General features: G+C 35.4%; 1 protein-coding gene across 1 annotated transcript in view; it reads right to left on the bottom strand.

Annotated features, from left to right (window-relative positions):
- Window positions 1–22,262, bottom strand: part of SHC3 (SHC adaptor protein 3) — a 164,287-nt gene that overhangs the window by 17,338 nt on the left and 124,687 nt on the right. The window contains exons 8-11 of the mRNA XM_069087744.1: window positions 20,153–20,303; window positions 18,845–18,932; window positions 7,858–8,052; window positions 3,482–3,777 (exon numbers count right to left, since the gene is read on the bottom strand). Coding sequence (XP_068943845.1) covers window positions 3,482–3,777; window positions 7,858–8,052; window positions 18,845–18,932; window positions 20,153–20,303 — 730 coding nt within the window. The remainder of the gene's footprint in view (window positions 1–3,481; window positions 3,778–7,857; window positions 8,053–18,844; window positions 18,933–20,152; window positions 20,304–22,262) is intronic.

Genomic DNA, 22,262 nt, shown 5'->3' with positions numbered 1-22,262 from the left:
ACTATAATATACTATTTGGGGAAAAAAATAAGTTTAAAAAGAAGCCTACAAAATTCTTTTTATTTTAGAAATGTGGTTTGGGTAAGTAAACCAGGGTGAACAAAAACAAAGAAAGAAAACTATAGGCCAATTTATCTAATGAATATTGAGGCTAATATATATTTTAAATACTAACAAAGAGACTATAGCAATATATCACAAAGGTCATACAACATGACCAGATGGGATTTATGTGAGAAATGCAAGTTTGGTTCAATATTAGAAAAAACTATTAGCATGATTGACCATAATAAGCATAAATAACAAAACCAACAAAAATCATATGATTATATGAATAGATGCAAAAAAAAAGCTTTTGACAAAATGCAATGCCCATTGCTATTAAAGTACTAGAAAGCATAGGAATAAATGGGGTTTTCCTTAAAATAGTAAGTAAATTAGAGAAATATGGAGGAAATTATCTATAAGATTTATGGGTAAGGGAAGAGTTTATGACCAAACAAGAACTGAGGAGGCTCATAGGAGGTAAAATGGATACTTTTGATTATATAAAATTAAAAAGATTTTGCACAAACAAAACCAATGCAGTCAAAATTAGAAAGAAAGCAGGAAACTGTGAAAAAAATTTAAGCAATTTTCTCTGATAAAGGTCTCATTTCCCAAATATATATGGAGTGGAGATAAGCATATAAAAATAAGAGCTATTCACCAATTAGTAAATAATCAGAGGATATAAACAAGAAGTTTTCAGAAGAAATTAAAACTATTAATATTTCCATGAAAACATGATTTAAATCACTAACAATTAGAGAAGTGCACATTAAAACAATTCTTGAATACCACCTCACACCTATCAGATTGGCTAAGATAACAGAAAAGGAAAATTTTAAATGCTGGAGGGGATACAGAAAAATAAATACACTAATGCACTATAATTTTCCATGAAATGGTCCAATCATTCTGGAGAACAACTTGGAACTATGCCCAAAAGGTCATAAAACTCTACATAGGATTTGACCCAGAAATATCGTTCATTATTGGGTCTGTATCCCAAAGAGAACAAAGGAAAAATAAAAGGACCTATATGTACAAAAATATTTATGGCAGCTCCTTCTGAGGTGGCAAAGAATTAGAGATTGAGTAGGTGCCCAACAATTGGGAAATGGCTGAACAAGTCAGGATATATTATTGTGATAGAATATCATCATGTTGTAAGAAATTATGAAGAGGATGGCTTTAAGAAAATCTGGGAAGACAGTTTATTTGAATTAATGCAAAGTGAAGTGAGCAGAACCAGGATAACATTGTAAACAGTAACAGCAATATTGTAATGATTACCAACTGTGAAAGATTTAGCTACTCTGATCAATACAATGACCTACAACAATTCCAAAGGATTTATGATGAAAAATGTGGTGCACATCCAGAGAGAGAGAACTGATGAATGCTGAGAGCAGGTTTAAGCATTTTTTTTCACTTTCTTTTTCTTTTTTTTTCTTTGCAACAAGGCTAACATGAAAATGCGCTTGGAATTACTTCATGTGTTTAATGGGTATCATTGCTTTCTCAATGGGTGGAGTAGGAGCTGGAGGAAGGAAAAATTATTTGGAACTCAAAATCAATGTTAAAATTTATTTTAAAAACCAAAAGATAAAATAAAATAGCTACTAGACAGAATGATGCTGTAAATATAGTATAATTTACCTAGATTTCAGCAAAGCATTTGACAAATTCTTTCATACTTTCTTTGCAGGAAAGATAGACAAGTGACTGATGATAACACAATAAGGTAGATTTGAAACTTATTGAATGTCACGAACAACTCAATGCCAATTTGGATGAAGGTCTTTAGTCCAGTCCTCCAGTGATCTATCCTTGATCTTGTGCTATTTAAAATGTTGTAAAGGGGTGGTTAGGTGACGCAGTGAATAGACCACTGGCCCTGGAGTCAGAAGGACCTGAGTTCAAATCTGGCTTCAGACACTTGACACACTTACTAGCCATGTGACCTTGGGCAAGTCACTTAACCACAATTGCCCTGCCTTCCCCCCTCCAAAAAAAAAAAAAAGAATGTTGTAAAGGATTTGGATTAAGATATATAGCAAGTTCATCAAATGTATGAATAATAGAAAGCTAATAAGAATAGCTAACAGATTCAAAATTCAAAAAAAATTAGGTTAGAACACTAGGCCTAATCTAATAAGGTGAGGTTTAATCAGGATAAATACAAAGTCCTACATTTTTATTAAAAATTAATACTGCAAGTACAACATGGGAGAAATATGGCTAAACATCAATCCCTTTGAAAGTAGGGCTTTTAGTAGACTTCAACCTTAATATAAATCAGCATTGAATAATAGCAACCAAAAAAGCTATTGTGACCTTAGGCTACTTTTAAATCAGTATAGTGTCCAAAATACTGAGAGATCCATTGTAGTGGCCTCTTCCCTTGATCAAATGACATTGACATTATGCACAGATCTAAGCACAGTTTGGTAGAGTCTAAAAAAAATCTAGGGGATTAGATTAAAGGATTAAAGAGGGTCAAAATTGTGCCATATGAGGATTATAGGTTTGATGAAACAGAAGATGTGTAGTCTAAAGAAGAAAAAACATAGGAAAGAAACATAATAGTAATCTTCATGCATTTGAAGGGTTAAAAGAAGGACTAGATTTGTTCTTCTTGTTCTAAGAGGGCAGGATTTTAATAATGTGTAGAAACTGCAGATAGACTTCACTTAATGTAAAACATAACTTCATCATAATTGGGGAAAATTTCAAAAAAGCACAATGGGCTACTTTGAAAGGCACTAAATTCTTCCTCATTGTAAGTCTTCAAGTGAAACCTGGACGCTTGCTTATTTGGTGTGGGAGAGGGGATTCTTTTCAGGCACAGTTTAGACCAGGTAGTCTAAACTTTAAGTCCAACTTTAAGATTCTAACTGCAAGAGGCAGCCCAATGGAGTAAATGTAAAGTAAAGATGCAAATATATATATAAAGTTTGGGAGGGAGAGCACCAGAAGCTGGGAGATTAAGAAAGCCTTCAGGCAGAAGGTGGTACTTGGGCTGCATCTTAAAGAAATGAGGGAACTCTTAAGAGGTAGAGACAGTGGAATGCATTCCTAGGATCATCTTCATGCTAAATAATGAGAGATTAAAGTCAATATTAATGACTGCTTCTAAAGAAGCCCAAGGCAGAGGACAAATAGAAATGGTTATACTACAATTATCTATTTCACAGGCTTGCCCTAAGGACCAAACAATATTGTAATCTGTAACACATTGTGATACACCAAGGAAGTCATAGTTTCCAGGCATAATAATAATAATTCATGGCAATCTATTGCTAGGTAATAAATATCTTTAGCAGCAAAGTGTGAATTGGCTTAAACAACCTTCATTAGATTGTGCATTTATTCTGATGTACTAAAAAAATGCACACGAGACTGGTACCACTTTGGCTGTTCACTAGATACTTACAGTTCCTTCTGGGTCAACTAAAAGAAGATGCTTGACTTGGCCATTATGTATCCCTGTTAGGACATAGGATCCCGGATTGGTGGTGCTTTTTCTGACAAGGAAGTCCCCATCTCTTTTTAGTAGCTGCTCTGCTTCTTTCCTGCTCATTTCTCCTTGATACCAAGGCTCTGCCTTCAACTCTTCCATCATTCTCCAATCAGCTGCTCTGGATAAAACAGGGCTGGTGTTTTCCACTGACATAGCCTTACTCAACAAAGGTTCCATGGTTTGGTTCTTGAGGGCATCTTCAAAAGGTCCTGGCAATAACAGTAAATGCAAGCAATACATCAATCAAAATGAAACTAAGTGACAAAATGTCATCAATCTGCTCAATTAAAAATAAGAGGGTTATAATAAAATGGCTACTTTTTACTGACTGGAGGTAGATTTAATTACTAATGCAATAAAATAAAACAAAACCCAGTTATAACATTGGGAAGATGAACTTAAAGTCAGTAATATTAGGGTTCAATTTCTGCTGTTATGTTAACTATCTCTGTGATCCTAGATGAGTCACTTACTTCACTTTTAGACCTTGGTTTCTTTTTAGACTTTCGTCTGCAAAATGAAAAGACTGAGCTTGATGGACTCTAAGATTCTTCCAGATCTAAGTCAACAATCCTAGGATTTCAAACAATTTTTGCTGTTCTTTTAAGAAACAAAGTTCTATAGAAAGAAGTATTAGCCAATTGACCACTTGTCCAATCTGAGGCACCATATGTTGTACAAAGGGCCAGAGGACTCTTTTCTTCCTATTTAATTGACCAGAACCAATTCATTTTATTATACAGGCTCAGTAATCATTCTTATTATACAGCAATCAACTTTCTTAGAAATAAAATATTCATTTTGAAAGGATTTGTTCTCCTACTAAATCCACCCAGGAAAACATGCTGTGTTCCCAGATTTTGAGTTCAGCTACAAATGGGGTATAAGACTCTTCCTCATACTCATTTCAATCTCTTCTCACTAAAATTGCCTTCCGAGTAAATTCTAAAAGTTGCCCATGCACTGGATCCTTCTACACTTATCAAGGTGCTGCTCTAGGTGCCCCTGGAATCCCTCCAGGGCAGGGATGATGTTGATGCAGACAATGACAATGAGCAATGAGTGGGATGATGGTTATAGATGTCCCTGTTGAGAAGAGTGAATGAAGGAAATCTAAAGCTTTGCTCAAGCGTGTGCCAACTGCTGTGCTACTGGATGGGTGGACAAATACAAAAACATGTAGTCCCCCAAATGAAGGTGTTTACCTCTTCATAGGGGAAGACAACATATACAGGGCAATGGGGACCAGAGAAGTGTGAAGTCCCAGTGCTAGCGAGTAGAGCCAGTGGGCAATGTACTAAAATATACTTTTTCCAGAAGTTATGGTAATATTAATTTGATTACTGTTACTAGACCAAGTAGTGAAAAACAGGAGTAGGGAGGGGAATATCCTAGTAGCACAGCAGGAAGATGATGTGAAAGAGGTATGATAATGAACAATTCTAGATAATAAAATCATGAAAATATGCATGCAAATGTGAGGTTACTTAGGCCAGGTCCAAAACTAACACTATCCAGTTTATTGATATTGGGAGTGGGCACAGACAGAGGAAGAGGAGCTTGTTATCCAACTTCTTGCTTTTGTGGCACTTCATTATTCATTATCAAATTCACCAGGAGATTGGCAAAGGAAAAGAGAAGAGATAGTATTGAAATTAGTTAGTCTTGAAACTTTTTAATAAACCTTTATTTAAAAAAAGTTTGTGGATTTGAGGATGAAGATAAGCTAAAATATTTAGAGATTAAAATGTCTTCAAGGTTACCCCTGCCCACATTTCTCTGAGTAATTGAACTTTAGATTTACACTGTTTACTCATCAACAATGGCCCTTCTTTTTATGCCCAGTTCAATGTTAAAACTTGTGAGTGAGCAAGAGAGGGGCAGAAACTAGATCCTTTGTTGTGAGCTCCTACTTTATTGCATTTTTCCCCTCTCTATATCTAGGTGAGGAACACAGTCAAGATCAAACAGGTATTGTTAAGAGAAGGGAAGATCCAGTTATTATTAAGAGTTTTTATTCCCTCCTTCAAGCCTTAGTCCAACCTAATTCTTTAGAGTGACTGAACCAAAAGGTTATTTTGAATTTCCAAAACTTATTTACTCACGAAAAAAACATTTACTTGATAATTAATAGTATGGGACGGAATTTGATTTAAATTTTGTTGTGTGAATTTTCTCTTGGTCTATTTGCCTAGCCATTGCCAATATGCCAATACCATTCAAAAAGAGACGAAAGTTGAAGTTTATTCACTGACAGGGACACACTCTACCAGCAGCTGATGAACATGTGTGTCCCTCAAAATTCGACTAATAATATTTATATATTACATGAGATGGGGGGAATGGCTGCTTGTTATAGTGAAATCGATCATACATAGGGGGAAAAAAGTATGCTTGTTAAGGAAAATGTATTTCACTTGTTACAGGAGCTAGAGAAAGGATGTATGCATTCTCGTTAGTATAGTTACTTACACTAAGTCAAGGAAGATCATACAGCACCTGTGAGACAAGAAAAAAGGAGGGGAGCCTACATCCTTGGGAAGTTGAAGTCCTGCTTTGTAGTGATTAAGTCTTCTTGTAGCAATTAGGGGAGGGAAAAGACACTAAAGGAAACCAACTGTTGTAAGGTGATCCTTCAGTTCAAGCAAGAGTCTTACATAGCAAAAATGGCACATACAAAATAAAATGGAGTTAGTTATATCAATTCTTAAGAGATTACTATTAATTAATTTTTCCCTTAAAAATTTCCTTTTAATGATTTTATTTAAATGCCCGGTGAGGAAATTTCCTTCACTAATGCATGTCAGCAGATCCTAAAAGCATTTGCTTAATTGTTATTGTTGAGTTATTTCAGGCATGAATGACTCTTAGTGATCTCATTTAGAGTTTTCTTGGCAAAGATACTGGAGTAGTTTGCCATTTCCTTCCCCAGTCCATTTTAAAGATGAGGTAAACTGAGGTAAACAAGGTAAAGTGACTTGTCAAGGGTCACACAACTAGTAAATGTCTGAAGGCGAATGTGAACTCATAAAGGTGTTTTTCTGATTCTAAGATCAGTGCTTTATCCACTGAGCCCCTCATCTAACTATAATTAGGAGCTGTTACAAAAACTACATACAGAAACAATACTGTATGATATTAAGACCATTGGGCTGGGAGTCAGTTGCTAACTCTACAACATTAGACTTTTCACTGCACTGGCCTTTATATTTTGTTTAACTTTTTCATCTATAAAATGAGGAACTTAAAATAGGCATAAAGAACGAAAAGGGCTATTCCTGCTCTAAATCTTATGATTCATATGATCTCTAAGGTCCCCTTCAGCTTTAAAATAATACATTTACGTATAAGGATACTAAGCTAGATTTTAAAGTTGAGAATGAGGTAATTCCCATGAGGATTCAATCTTCTCCCAGTTTAGACAATAGACTAAGAAGGTGTGATTTTGAAGTCAGCTCAATAAGAACTTAACTACAGGACTTATGCTATAAGATTTAGAGCTATAAGGGACCTTCTTTAGTAATCACCTACTCTAACTTTCTCATTTTATTCATAACATGCCTGAGAAAAGTAACTTGCCTAAAGTCACAAAGACAAAAAGTAACAAATTCATCATTTAAACCCCAATTCTCTGATTGAAAATCCCAGTGCTCATTCGTTCCTGGCTGGTTCAATTCAATTCAATTAAGCAAACATTTATTAAGTATACATAATGTACTAGGCTCTAATTATCTTCTGCTGGGTAAGCATTATTGCTTCATAAGCTCTGATTCTCTTTTCTTTGTTTTTCTATAGCCAATTCTCAGGTAAATGAACCAATACCTCTGGGCCTCAGAATAATCTGTGGTTTGGGTAATAATGAATATGAAGATTTCTAAAAAATTAGTTTCAAGAAATTAAATCTCTCATTCCCAATTAACTACAGAGAATGCTTATTTCTCATCCATGGCAGAAGATAGCCAGTTTGATGATGACTTCAAAATTACTACACTCATAACCGAGAAAATTACAAAAGATTATTGCCGGGGCGGCCAGGTGGCTCATGAGTAAGAGCACCGGCTCCAGTGTTGGGATGACCTGGGGATCAAATCTGGGCTCAGATACTCAGAACCACACCCAGAAATAACTGGCCATGTAACCTTGAGCAAGTTACTTAACCCCGATTGCTTTAAAAAAAAATATTATTGCCATGCATCAAAACTCTATTAGCAAAGAATGAAATGAGATACATGAATTTGACACAGCCTACATTAAAGTATTCCTGAAAAAAAATTTTAATAGGAACTTACTCATGTCAAATAAGTCTTTTCTTGGGCTGTTGTCTTTGGTAGTGTCCACTGATTCACTGAATACACCTTCAGCATCAACTTGAAGGGCCTGCAAAACTTGAATATTTACACGTTGAGTATTCATATAGATTGGTGCATCTCCTAGAGGAGTTACTTGGGATTTTCCTTCTGGCATATTATAGCTATCCAAAGAACCTGTTTTTAAAAAAGCAAAAGAATACCCGTTTTTCATTATTATAATTGTGGAGATGAAGGAATTTAGCTTAGGCTGCACAGACATATATTTTTCTTTTTGGAGGGGAGAGGCAGGGTAATTGGGGTTGACTGCCCAAGGTCACACAGCTAGTAAGTGTTAAGTGTCTGTGGCCATATTTGAACTCAGGTCCTCCCGACTCTAGGGCCAGTACTCTCTGTTCACTGTGCCACCTAGCGGCCCCCAGACAATTAATTTTTAAATGATAAAAGTTTCTAGGACCTCACAATGAGAGAAAGGGCTATATGGATTCCTTTTTAAGATATTTATTTGTTTTATTCTGAGCTTAAGAAATAAAATCAGCATTTCTACAACATAGTGGAATAGAAAAAAAAGATGATTGCACATGAAACAATAAATCTTATGTACAATTTTCTATTCCTTTTAAATATATAATAGTTATAATGTAACTTTCTCTTTTTTTCCCTTTCTTCTTCCCCCACCCCTAAAATTGGCTATCATTATGCACAACTCTATGTCTCTGTGTGTACATATATAAAACCATCCTATACATAATTTTATTTATCAGTTCTTTCTCTGGAGTTGGTTTTATGAAAAAAAAAACAATAAAATAGCTAAACCATTGGTTAATTTTATTTTAAAAAGAGAGAAGGAAGGCAAATCACCAGTACTAAAATGAAAAGTGTGAATATACCATAATGAAAATGAAATTAAAGCAGTTATTTTGCCCAAATATAGACTAATAAATTTAATGATTTAAGGGAAATAGAACATTATAAAAATATAAATTGCCTAGATTAGTAGAAAATAAAATAGAATAAATAGACTTATTTGATAAAAAGAAATTGAACAGACCATAAATTAATTTCCTAAGAAAACAACAGCAGGACCAGATGGATTTAGAAGTGGGTTTTATTAAAGATCAACAAATTCTAATATTAAATAAATTATTTAGAATAGTAGGCAAAGAAGGGATCCTACCAAATGTCTTTTTTGAAACATATGTGATACTCATACCTAAATTGGGAAGAGTAAAAAGAGAGAAAAAATTATAAACTAGTTTATTAATGAATAGCAATGCAAAAAATACTAAATAAAACACTAACTAAAAGATTACAAAAATATATTATAAAGCTTACATATTCTGATCGAGCAGGATTTATATGAGGAATGCAGGGATGGTTTAACATAAGGAAAACTATTAACATAATTGAAGATACCAATAAGAAAAGTAAAAAAATTCATGTGATTATATCAATAGATGCAGAAAAGTCTTTTGATAAAGTACAACATTCATTTCTATTAAAAAACACTTGAAAGTTTAGGTATAAATGGATTTTTCCTTAAATTGATTAAAAATATTTACCTAAAACAATCAGCAAACATTTTTTGTAATGGAAATAAGCTAGAAATCTTCCATGTGAGAGGATGGGTGAAACAAGGATGCCCACTGCCACCAATATTATTCAATATTGTATTTGAAATCCTAGCAATAGCAACAAGAGAAGAATTTTTTTTAAGAATCACAATAGGGAATGAGGTAATAAAACTATCTCTCTTGCAGGCAATAATATAATGACATAACTGGAAAATCTCAAAGACTCGACCAAAAAGTTAGCTGAAACAACAATAGCAAAGAAGCAGGATATAAAGTATATCCACAAAAATCATCAGCATTCCTATACATCACCTTGTAAGAAGAGATAGCAAATGATTTTCCATTTAAAATAACTTTAGACAGTATAAAATACTTGGGAGCACATCTACAAAAACGAACCCAGGAATTATATGAATAAAATTATAAAAATATTTTATACAAGTGAAATCAGATGAATATAACTGGAGAAATATTAATCGTGGATGGTCTATATAGATTCTTATTCTTCCCTTTGGGATTCTGAAGGCCATAGCAACAGGAATGTAACATGGATTCCAATAAAGGTGCTTTCCCTTGTTTCTTTCTAAGGAACATAGGGAAATGACAAAAATACCTTTGGTTCTCTGAGAATTTCTAGAGAAGCACCTTCTCTCCTGCCTAACCAGTGTAAGATGGATATCAATATATTTTCATAGATGGGTTTTTCTCCACCTTCCCTTCATTCAATAATTTCTTTTTTAAAAAAAGGGAAAAAAAACTTCAAATTCACAATAAATACATATGTTTAAAGTACTTTGTCACTGAAAAGCTTAAAGCACTTTCACATATTTATCTCTTTTATTCTACCAACAACCATGTAGAATAGACAGAAGTTGATATTAAATGCATTTTATTGATATAGCACCGAAGGTAGAACGATGTTAAATATCACATGCAAAACTGACCATCTACCCAATACTGATTTCACACCATTAGTTATAGTAAGTAACCCATTTGAAAGTTACGTCATAAAGATATTCAAATTTTGTTTAAACAGTGAGATCTAATTTAGCATACTTGTTCAGCCATCTGTAGGCACATTTTAAGTATACAATGGTACATTCTAGTAAGAAGGATTCATTCTGTTCTATCCCAGGATCACATAATAGATTCATAATACATAGCTGTTCAATATATTATGTGTTTCAATTGTACAAGCTATGTTTCTGATGGATTTAAATATTATGCCAAGAAAATTGCACCACTATCATTAAAGTTTTTGCTTTGTATTTTGGTACAAATATAACAAATGTAGCCAAGATCAGAAGGAAAGCAGAAAAATTGGAATAAATTTTATAGACAGTCTCTCAGATAAAAGTCTCATATCTCAAATATATAAAGAATTTTATCAAATCTATAAGAAGGCAAGTCATTCCCCAACTGATAAATGGTCAAAGGATATGAACAGATAATTTTTAGATAAAGAAATAAAACAATTTACCACTATAAAATATTCTACATTATTATTGTTTATAGAAATGTAAATTAAAACAACTTTGAGATATCATTTTATACCTATGAAACTGGCTAAAATGATTGAAGGGAAAGCAACTCATGTTGAAGGGGATGTGGAAAATACCTAACCATTTTGGAAAGCAATCTGGAATTGTGCTCAGAGAGTTGTTAAATTGCCTATACTAGGGGGCAGCTAGGTGGCGCAGTGAATAGAGCCCCGGCCCCGGAGTCAGGAGGACCTGAGTTCAAATCTGGCCTCAGACACTTAACACAAAACTGGTCATGTGACCTTGGGCAAGTCACTTAACTGCAATTGCCCTACCTTCCCCCCTCCAAAAAGCAAAAAAACAAACAAAAATAAATAAATTGCCTATACTCATCAATACCACTACTAGATCTATTTCCAAAGATGATTATAGAAAAAGGAAAAGAACTTACATGTTCTAAAATATTTATAGTAGCTCTCTTTGTAGGGGCCTAGAACTGGAAATTGCAGGGATGCCCATCAATTAGGGATGGCTGAACAAGTTGTGGTGTATAATTGTGATGGAATGCTACTGAGCTATAAGAAATTATGAACTTGATGATCTTAGAAAAACATGGAAAGACTTTCATGAAATAATGAAGAATAAAAGGAGCAGAACCAAGAGAACATTGTTTATAGTAATGGCAATGTTGCTTTAAGAATGACTTTTAGCAAATAAATCATTTCGACTAATAGAAATATCCAAATTAACTACAAAGGACATATAAAGGAAAACACTATCTGCATCCGGAGAAAGAACTGATAAATAGAAGTATGTATAGAATGGCTTTACATAGATATAGACATAGATATAGGTATTTGTATCTGATGGCAGCCATTTTTGGGGTGGGGGAGGGAGAAGAAAATAAATTTACATAATTTTTTATATATTTAAAAGGAATAGCAAGTTTTACATAATAGATTTGCAGTTTCATGTGGAATCATCTTTTTTATTATGCTATGTTATGGAAACACTTGTTTTAATCCATAAATTGATAAAAAGCTATTTTGATTTTTAAAAGTCATCTTTACAGAAAAAAATTGCTTTGAAGAAAATTAATAAATTAATATCCTACAGATGTGAGTGAGAATATGTATGTCAAAAACAATGGTGAGAAATATTCACATAATGAAAGAACAATTAGCAAATGTATTAGTAGTCTTACTATTTATGTTATTCTTCCTTGAAATATGACATTGGTTCAAATATAGGCTATTCCTCAATAGAATTTATTTGAATTTCATATTTTTTGAGCCATAAGGAAGGGCAATAAACCTTAGTGTTAAGGAGACATGCATTCAAGCCGGGCTTCTGACACATACTAGCTAACCATGAATAGGTATGTTATTTAACTTTTCAGTGCCCTGGACAACTTTGTAAGAATAAATTACAAATGATTTTCCTATCTGCATCATGAGAGGGGTCATCACACAAGTTCGCTACCCCTACTAAATCTTTAAATCACAAAATCAAAACAGAAAAATAATTATGAAAAATTATCATATTAAAATATATGTATATATGTATGTGTGTAGGTAGGTCTGTATACACACACACACTGTGAATGGCTTTGGCAATTTTTAAAAATATTTCTTTCAATTCAAATACTTCAACCCTAATGGTCCAGGTGGGTATTATCTACTCCAGCAATGCAGAAAGAAAATCCAAGATTTAATAGACAGCCTTGGAGAGTTGTAGCCAAAAAAATCCATTACCCTTTGGCCAACCTAAATCGAACCTCACCAAATTTATCTAATCTGAATCCTTGAATGTCCTCTTGAAGGACATTCCTTGAATGTATGATTTAGAGTCCACTACCAGACTCATACTTGAAGACTTTCTAGTTCGTTAGGATCTTTGCAGAGTTGTACTTTGGGGACCCAGGGTCATCTCCACATCACGATGCGGCACTGTAGTAGGATTTAAGTGGAGATCCAACTCAAACAATTGTTTTGTTCATTTATTATCATTGCTACCATGATATAAAGGTCATGATGATAAGTGTGATTTTGTGTAATCATGTTTTATACAATCTAGGCGTGGGGGAACAGGAATACTATTCAACCAAATGGAATGCTATGTAGACCTCTAATTGGACCAAATTATTATCTACTCTTGGTAAAAGCTATTTGTGTTTCATGCCAGAATGTCGTTTATTAAAAATTTTGTAGGATTATTATCTCTGATAAAGGCAGAACAAAAAAAAGACAAAAAATAATTAGTTCTGATAGATGTTTAAATAAAAGCACAACAAATTTACTAATTGTTGTTCCCTGCCATAGACAATAGCATTTCACTTTTTGAGCCTGACTTGAATCTGAACTAATGGCTATAAAACAAATAATAGAAATTCATTAGCCAGGGTCCTGTATATAGTTGGATTATAAGAGATAATCATAGTTCCCATTTATATGGCACTCTAAAGTTTACCAAGTGCTTTCATAACAACACTGTGAGGTAATACAAATCTAAATGAGAAAAAGGAATAATTTATTATTTTAAGGAAGTTGGACTCCCTAAAAATTGTAGATATGTAAAAAATTATAGGGAACAGAAAGAATAATCTAACACTCTATGGTCTTCTCATGCCATACCCTATATAAATGCCAACAAGACCTTTAGTCACTTTGTATCAAACAAATCTTCCATTAATACATGAGTCTCTGCTGAACATAATTGACACATTATCTATTCACCAACAGGTATCAGAAACTCTGTCCACTTGCATATCCCCTCCTACCACAACCTGGGAGCATGGATCGATACAAAGACCCATCAACTGAAAAACTCCCTTCAATTCTCCTGGGAGAATTTATTCTAAGTTCTAGATGTTCTAGTGCCATCAGAGAAGGCACCCCACCCACAATGCTAAAGAGCCCATCAATGTTATTGGACACCTCTGCCTCTTGGATTGTACCACAATGGCCCAGGTACCACAGAAAAAGAAGCTGAGAACTAACACCCTGACCTATAGCCCCTACATTATTTCTAGCTCTTTCCAGACACTCCAAATCAAGATTCTATCATACCAGTGATGCTCTGCCAATAATGTACCAACTTGGGGTCTTCTCCTGCTTTCTTGGAGGAGAGAATGTGCTGATTACACACTTCCTGCCTCATATACTGTATTCTGTCAGTCTGAACTTATAATAGATACCAACCTCACTCTGGCACCACTGTCTGGTACCTTCTTCCCTCTCCACAAGGTATGGCAACTGAAGTTGTGAATTAAAACCTCTTATCTAGATTCCCTGATTTCTTCATCTCCTTTCAAGTTTAGAAATCTTATCCAAGGAGTCATTGTTGATTTATTACTTTTCCTTGTCCTACCTGTCTTCATTCATGAGGCCAAAATTTTCTGCCAGTCTAAGACTGGTTGCAAAATCCAGTTGCTTCTCTTCATTCTTACTCCAAGAACTCTGAGTGCTGATGATGCATTCATGGAGTTACTGGACATGCACTTAATTGAATAAAGTTAGTAAAGTTTCAAAGGAGAGTGTGAAGGCACAAAAAGAAGGGGTTTTGTAATGAAAGTTTATTTCTCTGTAAGATCCTTTGACTCCTAAATCCCTAAATCTTACTTCACTTTTTGGGACTTAACTTATAACTTTTATCTTATGAAGTTTTAATTTTCTGCGTATATTTACTCGCTGCCTTGCTAAAATACATGATCTGATACTCTACCATGCCCAGCAGAGAGCCAGCACTGCCAAGGTGGCACCAAAGCTGGAACGCTGTCACCTTGCATCTGGAAGAAGGCCTGTAATAACAGTTCAGATGTTCAGGAGGAAACACCCCATCCTTGCTTCAGTCAAGGAGAAAAGCCACACATACACTCTTGTTTCAAGGCAAAGACGAACACTCCCACTGTCATCCACGGCCCCGTCCACACTAAAACCCCATCCAGCAAAGCAATCCCTGATAGCCCTTGGACTGCTTTATTGCCTCCCACTCTGGGTTGGTGTCTAGAAATCTTCCCCTTCATCTTTTAGGGACCACTTAAAGTTCTGAATATGCCTCTCAGGCTCTGCCCTTCTTCTTCTCTCCTGTACCTAATGAGGTTTTGCTCTTGCTGTGCCTACTGTCTCTGTAATCATCACTGCCTCCTCACCGATTGCCAGTGCTGGTAAATACCAGTGCACTGCTCATAAAGCGTTTTGCAATGACCCCTGGAGTCGTCCCTTCCTGGTACAATCCAAACAAACCAGCTGCATGGGCAACAGGTCAAGTCCAGGCTATGGGTACCTACCTCCCTTCACTCCGTGAGCCATTGACCAGTGCTATGACTAAGGGCTCCGACTACTGTTCCTCCGAGGACAAAGAAGCACAGGCAGCTTTGAGCTCCCATCTATCTTCCCTAGAAAGAGGGAAAGTCACATGCTGTGCTCCAGTGGTAGGATCTCCTTCACCACCTTCTCCTATGAACTCATAAACTGTTGTCCCAAATCACTCAGCCAGGGAGCCACACTGCTGTCCTGAGGAGCGTGGAACTGTGATTCAGAATTCAGATGAAAGGGCATGCCTCAGCAACAGGGAGCTTGCTTTCCCCTTAGATCTCCCAGTATTGGCCAAGATTATGATTAGGACCTGATGCTGCCGTGCCTTGGGTATCAGGGTTCCTTATCCTTCCCAGGGTCAGGGACTGAACCATGTGCTTCAACAACAGGGAATCCCTCCCTCCCATACTTAAGGCAGGGTCTAAACAGTGTAAGTGGCTGCATTGTTAGTACTAACACTAGCAGAAGAGGCCTCTCTGTTGATATGAGTTATATCTAATGATCAGAATTTGGGCCCTTCCTCCTCCCCACACTGGTGCTCCCAAGGATAGCTACAAATAACTAACATGCTTCTTCTTCTCCATTCCAAGGTCTAGTAGCCCTGTTTTCCTTGCAATGTTGTCCACCGAGAGAAACAAGTTTGCTTATCCTGCTAGGAAGGCCCATTACATAGTCTCAAAAATAACATTGTTTTCCCTCAGGGTACAAAAAAGTCTACTATATAATCATTTGGGGGAATTCTTCCTTTTGAATTGCCCTACAGCTACATGTTACTGAATAAAACTTCTGATTCATGAGATGTTTTTCTCCCAAGAGAGGTGGGTAGGACAAACATTATTACTACATTTTACAGATTTAAAAATTGAAATAAAATTTATTATTTCAAAAGAAAGTCTTGTACTACCTTGAGAATTTTATGCAAAAACTTTTGACTAAAGATTGGCTATAATTCACCCTCTTGTAAAATCTGTTATTGTCAAGTATTAAGGGCTGTAAAAAACTAATTAGATCAGTAAAACAAAGAATGATTTTGCTTCACAATAATGTGTAAACATGATGCTAATTAGCAAATTTCCTAAAAGACATTTCTTATTTGGGGATACTAGCCCAAATTCAAGCATTGGCTATTACATTTTGTTATAGATAAATAGATAGATAGATAGATAGATAGATAGATAGATAGATAGATAGATAGATAGATAGATAGATAGATAGATGATAGACAGACAGACAGATGGATGGATAGATAGATAGAGATATATTACATATAATGTCCGTTATATAAAATAGGCCAGTAGTCTATTACAAAGACCAATAATTAACAAATGGATGAATTAGAGTTCTGATAACACTTCCACTGTGAAGAATATCCATCTTGCTCTAAAAATGACACTATGCCTTAATTTCAGGATCAGTACAGGAAACTACTGACTAAGCCTCTCTACTTTCTCAAAATGAAAGAAATGTGAAGTTCTATCATAAATGGGGAAATTAAGTACAATATCATCCACTAAGTGGTGCTAACGACTATAATAAAGTCAGAAGTCTTTAGTTTAAGCAAATGCATACATGATTAGACTTGTTTTCCCCCTTAATTCTTATGATATATGTGATAGAATTTTAGGGTGAATACTCCCATATGTAGTCTAGATGGGGTAATCATGCCTCTTTCTACTGGCTACTGGCCAATTTTCCTTATTTATTCTCTTCCCTGAATCTAAGATGATCAAGAGAAATGTTCTGAGCCAGAAGAACTGATTTCATGCACAAAAAATCAAAAAGCCCTTGCAGTCTTTGACTGAGAAAGAACTGCTTTGAGCCTCCAGGTAAAGGAAGGAAAGTATGGAAGGAAAGGCTGCCATGTATCCCTGAGAGTATTCTGCCTGTTTCTTCTACGTTTATCCTTTCTTGATCTTAGGTGAATGAGAATCCAGAGATTAAATGGACCAGGGTATGACCATATAAGCTTTAAAAAGTCCCCCTCAGAGGTCACTTTGGAAACTGAAGTCACTAACAAAGCTGACAGCAACAATAATTGAGTGTGGTGAGGAGGGACCTGCTTGACCCAGTCCAGCAATATATTGACCTAGTATTGACCTAACTGCTAAGGCACCCTGACCTGCAAGAAGCTAGCCCAGCTGAGCAAGTTAGTAACACATAAACATTTTTATTTTATTTTAAATTTAAATTCAAAATAAAAAAGGAACAAACTTAAATACTGAAACTAAAATAATACAAAGGGAAAAAAGCATTGCCATGTGCACAAAAGAAAGTAAGAGAGGATTCAAAATATACAGCAATACATCCCCATTTCTAGAAAGCCTGTATAATAAATGCTACACATTGTGAGCTGTCCATCTTTTCTTTGCTTCCTTGTAAGTTTTCTTTTGTTCTCTGTTGTGCTCTTTTCACTTTGTTCTTTTTCTCCCTTCCTGCCCCCCCAGGAAGCTACAATTAAGCATAGATAGATAGATAGATAGATAGATAGATAGATAGATAGATAGATAGATTGATTGATTGATTGATTGATAGATATCATATATAAACATGCATACACATATGTAGCTATATACATACACACATATAGATACATACACAAAAGATATACATAAATACATCCATATACCCATACATGTGTACACTTATGCATACATATACTAAGATATCTATAATTATACTTATATATAGACATATACATGCATATGCATCTATGTAAGACTACTATACCTATTTGTCCTCTGTTTCTCTGAGAGTGGTAACCTTTTCCTTCAAAGTTCCAAGTCTTTCCATATTTTTCTAAGTCCATTAACTCATCATTTCCTACACCGCAGCAATATTCTAACCTTACACTATCTAGTTGTTTTAAATGGTCCAAAAAACATTAATGAACACAATAGTTTCCCTATTTTCCTACATATATATACAAACCCATCTTTTAAGGGTTCCCTTATTAGAAAACAAAAACTTGCAGAGGACCGACATCGAGCTGACTCAACTATATTTTCTCAGTGCTCTCAGCAGCACGTTGCATGGTACATCCTAATGAATCTCCTGTCTTAATGGCCGCCCTTGTTCTAGGATATCTTCAGTCTAACTTAGTGGACAACGTGGACAAGTGTGTTTTTTTTAATTCCAAGTTTGATATTATCACACAAAATGGGTGGTGGGGCACAGAGGGAGGGCGCCTATGGAGAACTCTTCCATTTTCACCAAATCTCTCAAAAGTCATAATAATGGCCAAAGACTGGGCAACCGTAATTACTCTGATTTAGTCAAAAGATTTTTGTGCCCTTTAACTCAAAGGCAGCTAGTAGGTACAGCACCCAACCTGGAGTCAGGAAGACCCGAGTTCAAATCTCACCTCTGACACTGGCTAGCTGTGTGGCCCTAGGCAAGTTGCTTAAAATATTTGCCTCCGTTTCTTCATCTGTAAAATGAAGATAATAATAGCACTGACTATTGGTACTATTGGGTTGTTGTGAGAATCAAATGAGATAATAATTTTAAAGCACTTAGCTCCATGCCTGGCACACGTAGTGTATGTAAGCACTATGTTACCTATTATTAAATGTTGGATTCCTGGAAGAAAGCCACTTACCTTGATGAATAGGTGCATGATGCCATTCATCACTGAATTTGCCTCCTAAGTGCCGTCCCTGGTAGTAAGTTTGCTCTCTTCCTGCAGTCTATGGACACACAAACACACACACACACACACACACACACACAGAAATAGCATCATTCTCTTCAAGTTTCACTATTGTTAAAAGCTGTAATAATGGCAGCAGTGGCCTTGATGTTATGACAGATTGCATGCTATATTTATACCCAATTTTCTCTTCATGGCTCCAGGGTAGCATTAAGATTTCAGGTTCTTTGAAGAGTGTTTGTGTAGGTGTAAGGACTGCTTTGTAACTTCCTGAAAACTGTACCCCACTCATCTTCATTAACTCATAATCCTTTACCAAGTGTGAAAATACAATGTCTTCTTCCCTATGCAGCTGCATTACTCCACACATTGATCCCACCACTGTTAGTTCCGTAAACATAAAGAGATGCTTTTACTGAAATGGCCCTTACAATTTAGCATTATAATTTTATCTCACACATTTCTGATTTCAGGAATACAACACATTTTCTTGTTATAAAAAGTTATATCAAAACATTAAAATGCTAAGTACTTTACTGAGGGAGTTTAAGGATGAAATCAAGATGACTGTGCAATCCCAGAATTTTCTTTCCTGAGAATTACATATGTTATACCATTCTTAATGGCCCCAAAGCTTCCTATTACTTTTCTCTACCCTCTATTCTTTCTTTTCTCCTCTGCCTCAGTAGCACAGGATGATATGTTGGTGACTGTGATCAGTTCTAAACTGAGGAAGTCACAATGGAGCACAGTAAGGAAAAAAAAAAAAAACATCTTAAGCTAAAACATTCTACTTTCTTCCCCACTGTCATTTCATTCACTGGTAAAAAGTCATATAATAAGTTGAGGGGGGAAATGGGATTGAAACTGAGATTTTCACATATCAAATCAATATAATAACCATATGGGGCACTAAACAAAGGAAAATACAAGAGTCTGTTTGTATGTTGAAGTTGTATTCTATTGCTAAACAGAGTACCTGCGATTCTGGAAATTTGGTATGAGAAGGGCATCATAAAATGATCAAAGTACTAAAGCAATTTGAGTTGAACATGCCACTAATTTTCTTTTTTTATTCAGGTATACAGATTCTGGAACCAAAATAATTTTATACTTATCTAATACAAAACTATCCAATAAAAAAGCTAGTGAGATAAGCTGATAAGAGAATACAGTTTAAGTCAAAGTGTCTCATATGAAATACATCCTTCAGTCTATTGACCCCTCACCAAAGGAAAAAGAAATCCTCTGACATACCTTGCTTGTGTCAGCAGTACAAATTCTGGTCTTTGATCTAACATCAAGAAACTCCCCTGTGTGGGGCACTTTGTTGGGAATGCTGTTATAATATGGATGTTCTGTTTTTTCTCCCTCTTCCTCTATCCATGGCTCATCCAGACTTTGCCTGCTGTAAGAATAGGTTTGACATTGGCTTCAGTCAGGAATATATGCTTGCAAAACAATCACTTAGTCTAATGAATATTATTCATGCCTCTAATAATATAGTTTCATCACCCACATAATCTACAGCCATATCGCCCCATATTGCTGACCACTTTCCTTCTGAAATATCTGCCAACTATTCAAATGAGTCATGCTCAAAAAAAATTCACTTTCAGGTTTTCTTCTTGTTCTATACTGATAGCATAGTACATAGGGGTGTACTCCACCCTATACACTCATCCATATTCTCTATCTCTCCTAGGCCATTACTAAGAATGCATGATCCTGGCTCAAGCTGAAAATGTACCCCCACTTTTCATCTGCCCTTGCTATTGTTGAAGATAAGGGGGAATCTGTTTAAAGAGACAGCCTGTGTGTGTGTGTTCTTTTCTCAACTCTTTGGTATCCTAACTACTCACAATGTATACCAATAGATCACAAAAAATGAGTTTTTATTGAGTGTTTAGTATTTGTAAGGCACTGTGCTAAGCGCTGGAGATAAAAAGACCAAAAAAAAATAGTCCTTACTCACTAGGATCTTACATTCTATTGGGAGAGATAACATATAAGCATAAAAGTAAATGCAGAATAAATATAAAATAAATAAAAGCTAATTAAATGTAAGGTGGTTGAGGAGGAAGGGCACTCGTAGTTGAAGGAATCAGAAAAGCCTTTGTTAAGTGACTTGTATAAAAAAATCTGATCAAATGGCTTAGCACAGAGAATGTCACTTTTTTCCACATTACATGCACTTTATGTTTTTTTGTAATAGTTTTTGTTTTCATATCATCTTCATTTCCCAATATATCACCTTCCCAGAGAGTTATCTCATAAAAAATAGAGTTTAAAAAATGTCTACCAGTAAAGAACTTGAAAAGAAAATCTGTTCTGCTTTTCCTAAACCTGGTTCCTGAGGCTCTTGGTTTAGCCCAGGAACCCCTTATCACTCTACCACTGCCTGTAACTCTCTCTGCATGATCCTTTTCTCTATTGAGAACACATAGTTTCTACTTTCCTGGAGATGTATACATACAGATTACCTCTCCAGATGAATCAGCCTCTCTCTGTGTAGCTCATCTCTTCTTCATGTGTCTAATATCTCAAATGATAAGCTTAATCTTTTCACATGCCCAATGAAAGTAATTTTTCCTAGTTACCTCTTCTATCAAACAAAGTTTGCTGTGGTGTTTGAGTGTATGAGTAAGAATATGAGATTCTGTACATGTCTATGGCCACGGTCTAAATATTTGAGTATGCTGATAAACATTGTAAGATGAAAAAGAGGGGAGGCCAGGTGGCTCAGCAAGTAAGAGCACCGGCCCCAGTGTCGGGATGACCTGGGGATCGAATCCGGGCTCAGATACGTAGCACCACACCCAGAAATAACTGGCCGTATAACCTTGAGTAAGTTACTTAACCCCGATTGCTTTAAAAAAAAAAGATGAAAAAGCGAGATGGTGGCTGGTTAAGCAAAGGAAAGTATATGAAATATGAAAGAGAAGAAGAGATATGTGAGAGAATAAGTAAATGGCATGAAGTTCATGACAAAAAGCATTGTGTATGACAGTTCAAATGTAATTAAAGAGAATAGAACTGAGAAATTGAGAAAGAGAAAAGATTATATGGAAGATAAGGCTATAATAACTAGGATATCAATATTTTTAAAAGAAATAAGGAAAGTACTATAAAATGTCACAGTGCCAAGGCCACCTCAGTGGAATTTTAGCAACTAAAAATATTTTCTTTTTGTTTTCTAAATATTCATGGTGCTCTCCCACAATAGCTGACTAACACTGAATGACTTTTAACCATTCTGAGATTTGAGGTTCCTCTGTTCTAATCTATCACAAACCATCTAAGGGGAAGATGATGGTACGGTAGGCCATGCCTTTAGCATTCAACATTTCTACTTCTGCCTGATAGT

The sequence above is a fragment of the Petaurus breviceps genome, unplaced genomic scaffold (genome assembly GCF_028583685.1).
Source record: "Petaurus breviceps papuanus isolate PSGF00001 unplaced genomic scaffold, PetGlider_PUasm1.0 183, whole genome shotgun sequence".
Lineage (NCBI taxonomy): Eukaryota > Metazoa > Chordata > Mammalia > Diprotodontia > Petauridae > Petaurus > Petaurus breviceps.
The sequence above is the reverse complement of the archived record's forward strand: the minus strand, read 5'-3'. Positions and strand labels throughout refer to the sequence as shown.